The sequence below is a fragment of the Nymphaea colorata genome, chromosome 12 (assembly GCF_008831285.2).
Source record: "Nymphaea colorata isolate Beijing-Zhang1983 chromosome 12, ASM883128v2, whole genome shotgun sequence".
Classification (NCBI taxonomy): Eukaryota; Viridiplantae; Streptophyta; class Magnoliopsida; order Nymphaeales; family Nymphaeaceae; genus Nymphaea; species Nymphaea colorata.
The window spans coordinates 13,938,861-13,943,499 of NC_045149.1; the positions used below are offsets into that span (position 1 = coordinate 13,938,861).

At 41.9% G+C, this 4,639-nt stretch overlaps 1 protein-coding gene across 1 annotated transcript; it reads left to right on the top strand.

Annotated features, from left to right (window-relative positions):
* Positions 1–276: 276 nt before the first annotated feature.
* On the top strand, positions 277–1,301 carry LOC116265266 (alpha-thujene synthase, chloroplastic-like). Its single transcript, XM_031645819.1, has 4 exons — positions 277–388; positions 668–842; positions 991–1,129; positions 1,233–1,301. Exons 1-4 carry the CDS (start codon positions 277–279, stop codon positions 1,299–1,301), a joined length of 495 nt encoding a protein of 164 aa, XP_031501679.1.
* Positions 1,302–4,639: the final 3,338 nt, after the last annotated feature.

The window sequence follows — 4,639 nt, forward strand, 5'->3', positions numbered from 1 at the left end:
CGTTAATTCCAAAATATTGACTCAATAATTAGTTTTTAATCTAGACTGTCTATTACAATTGTGTTAATTGACACTAACCATTAAAGTTTCTTTTTACATTTGGTAGAGTGTTTAGTAGATTTAGGGAACAGTCTGGCCGTTTCTCTGAGAATCTTCATGAGGATGTGAGAGGGTTGCTAGCCTCTACGAAGCATCACAACTAGCCTGTGAAGGAGAAACTGTGTTGGAAGAAGCTAGGCCTTCTCTTCAGAGCATCTTAGAGCAAGGATAAGCCGCATGGATCAGAGGATGTCTCAACAGGTACAGCGTGCTCTGCAGGTTCCGCTCTACAGAAGGGTTCGCAGGGTCGAGGCCCGAGACTATATTGAGACATTCGAGAGGACGGACCGTAGAAGCCAAGTGCTGCATGAGTTCACTAGGCTGGAATTCAACATGTGCAGACAATCCACCAATGAGAGCTAGAGCTCAGGGAGTTATCCGGGTACAATTCATTCTTGCACTTTTGCCTAAATAACTTGGTTAATAGTAGAAAATAATGCAGCAACTAATGTCATTCTTTGTATATATGTATATCAGTAATGAATATCATGTATGTTACATTGTAGCTGGTTTGCATCATTGGGTCCACTAATAATCAACCATGATCCTTTGTTTTGGGTGTTTGCAGGTGGTGGAGGGACTTGGGCTTGGGGATCAATTTGCTTCTCCAAAGATAGGCTGGTGGAGAGATACTTCATGGCGGTGGGGAAGATGCATGAGCCACAGTTCTCACAGTACATGATGCAACTCGCCGGGGTCTCCTACTTGATGGCCACCGTTGAGGACATCTTCGGCGAGCATCAGTCTGTTGAGGAGCTAGAACGCTTTGTGCAAGTTGTTGAGAGGTAAAGGATGATTATGGTTGGTAAATTAGAGGGAGCAACTCTGCCTCTAGTTTCTGCTTCACATCATTAGGAGCCAATGAGGGTGCTGTATATTGTATATACGCAGGTTGGATCTTCAAGCGGCAGACCAGCTGCCACAGTCACTGAGGGTCTTCTATGCGGCTGTCTACAACACAACCAACCAGATTAGCTACACTGTTCTTAGGAGGCATGGCCGTGATATCACTTCACACATGAGGAGAGTGGTACGACACTTTCTCTATCAAATCTTTCTTCTACTCTTCACATCATCACATTAGTATATTAGCTTCACTTTCTAATTGACTTGCTCTTTCTACTCTTGGGCAGTGGGTGGGTGTGTGCAGAGCTTACTTGGTTGAAGCAAGGTGGCACTGTGCCCGACAGACACCAGGCTAGAGGAATATCTGAGCAACATCCGGGCAGCCATTCCGGCCCTATTCTCCTCCCGCCTACTTCTTCGAGTATTATCTTCCGAGTTGACAATGTTTTTGTTCTCTTTTTCTGTTTTGATTGGCTGATGATCTTCTCTTATATATTGAACACTTGATCAAAGGTTGGATTTGGGAGAGGGAACCTGCCTAGATCGGTCCAGATTTGTATGAACGCGGCAAGGGTAGCAGAGGAGCAAGCACGACACACATAAGGAACTTGCTAAGGGATGCATGGAGGAGGCTGAACAGGGAGTTGCTCTCTGCTCAGCAGCAGCAACAACAGACCACCTTCTCTCGTTCCTTCATGAATGTGGCTCTCAACATTGCGAGGGTCTCCCAGTGCATGTACAACTATAAAGATGGCGTCGGTGTTTGGAGCATGAGTCCATGGACCGTATCTACTCTCTCATTGCCGAGCCCATGGAGACTGCCTAAGCAAGCACCAGTGTCGCTGTTTCCCATTCCATCAACCATGTTGGTGCCCATTAACCGAATCCTACTTATGATGCTATGTATCATCATGTAATAAAATGGGTACATTAATAATTAAATTCAGTATACTCTCTCTCTTTATCTCTCTCTCTCTCTCTCTCTCTCACACACACACACACATGTATACACCAGTCATAATTTCCTTTATATCTCTACACCTCATAAAGCACTTCTTGTGTCATCTCTAAAGATTTGGAACCATCCTCCTTTAGTCAAGCTGTAAGCATCAATGTTGGTGTGACGCCATGGCTGCTGAATTTAGAGCACCAGAAGAGAATGAAACATGAGATTTGGTGCATACTCTAAAAAATAAAACCCATGGGGAATAAGTGGGTTTACCGAATTAAATACAATTCTAAAGCAAGTGTGTGGAATGATCCAAGGCTTTCTTACCTTGTTCCATGAAGCTAAAGAATCCTTCTCCCTTTTGCCAAGCTCATGCCTTCAGCTGTCGTCTAGATCTTTGTGCCCTTGTTGCTGGAAAATGGCTTGCGACCTGCATCATTGAGGGCCGCCGGCAATAGTTCCAGCTTCCTCTGGAGGTTGATGAGATCATCTTTGGCATTCAAGATGAGGCTGACCTTTTCTTTCAATAAACTGGTGATGGCTTCCAAAATAACAGAAAGAGTGCTTCTGCAAGTACATCCATACTAACGCCAACCTCCCCTGTTTCTTGGTAGATGGGAAGAGCAGAGGAAAAGAATCAGAAGTGAAGAAATTAGGCAAATTAAGGAAGAGATCAAACTTACAAAGGTGAGCAAGTGGGCATGCGCCCCTCTAATTAGATCACGCTGCCGTGTGGAGAGTACATAAATACAACAAGACTCTTGCCTTCTTTTAACTCAGAAAATTAAATTTCTCAAGTTGCTGAGTTTATGAGAGAATAAATCTTTAAGGGTCCATTTGTTTGCCTCCAATCAGAAGCTTTACCGATTTGGACTATGGTGAGCCCCATATATTTTTTCTGCTAAAAAAATATGGGAAAAATGTCTCGATCCCAATCTTCTACACTTCCCTTTTCTCATGTTTGCAGGTTTCTTTTTCTAGGGTTTTCATCTATCCTATTTTATTATGTAAAAAATTTGGATGCGTGATCTTGTTTTTCTTTTTTTTCTCAAAATCACAAAGCTTATTTAGATATCAGGCTTGGGCAATTAATGGTCTTGCACCAAGGACTGGATAATAAGATACAACTCTAACCTTCTGCCCAAAATTGCTGACCCAAGACGAGAACAGGAGAGAGGAATGGATATGTAAATTACTGGATGTTAAAAATATTTTCTTCCCATACAACCTAACTTTTAACATATTGTCTTAAAATTAAGTAATTTGGTATATATCCAATTGGATAGTAAATTCAAAATAAAACAAAGCTGAATTTATATATCCAAATCCAAATTTAAATATCTGAGTCCAATGCATAGTTAAAATCGGAGTTTGAATATACATCAAATCCAAAGTTTTACAACTAAAAATGTTCTCAAAGTTCTAAATCTGGACCCGGTTCAAAGTAATTGTGTTTTCATATACAACAACCATCTTTTATATTTTTATGATGTAATCTTCTCACCCACCGTTTTGCGTAGGGCTAAGTTTATAACTCCCTCAGTGCCTTGTGTTGCCATTTAGTTTATAAAGGAGCTAAGAGGGTGTTTGGCAATAGAGACACTTTGTGAGTGTTCCATAGATCTACAGCAAAATTATAGAAGGTTCATTGGACACTAGAGCTATTGTTTCATGAACCTTTATCAATTTTCTGGGCAGATTCATGGAACCTTTACAATCAATGCCTTAAAGGAACACATTGCTCACGTGCACTTATTCATTATTTATTAAAATATGAGAATGGCATTTTTCAATTAATAAATTTGTTTCCACAACAATTTAAGAGCAACAGTATTTCCTAATCAACGTTCTAATAGTTTGAAAATTCTTAGAAGGTGTAATCACCCCATGTTTTCTAAAATTCAATATTTATCATTTTTCAAACATTTCATGATAGCAACTGCCTCAGCCCTTGCCCCACTTCCAACTGTATAGCAAACTTGGCCACGCACCCACCAAATGGGTGTCACTTTCAAAAATACACCCTCCATCGCCACCGTCTCCACAAGGAGTGGACAAATCCCGCATTTCTTCACCACTCGCACTGCCCAGTTCTTTTTCTTCACCATGTCTTGCAAGGTTATCTGAAGATCTCGGACACGAAAAGGACCTGAGGCAGAAGACAAAATTTTAGAAGTGCCGCAGCTGCTGTCGCAGGAGGGCATTAGGGTGACTTTCTCTGGAGCGCATTTTTTACTGGAGGCAATCCAGAGGTCGAGTAAGGCGGCGTTGGATTGGGCACGTGTCTAGTATTTTTTATCCAATTTTCAGATTTTTTGGACAATCCTGTGAAGAGATACGGAATTTACAAGTGCCACAGTTTCTAAAGGTCCCTGTGGCCTCCTTCGACAGAGAGACTCACCTGCGACCCAGACTGTCTTCAGCTGGGAATCCGCTGTGCCAATATCATGGCCGACGCTGCAAGCTGAAATCAAAGAGATGAAGCATTCAAGGGAGCCAAGTCCACCGAGCATAATACCCTGAAAATTACCTCCACCCCACTCAATGGTGCTAACTATTTGAGTTGGGCGAAGGCTGCTCGCTTGGTTCCTATTGGAAGATCAAAGGCATGATATATTAATGGGAAAACCAAAGCTCCAGCCACTACTGTTCCCAACTATGATGAATGGGAATCAGAGAATGACATGGCTGCTCAACTCTATGGAATATCCATAGCAAATCTGTTCACATATCAAGATACCACAC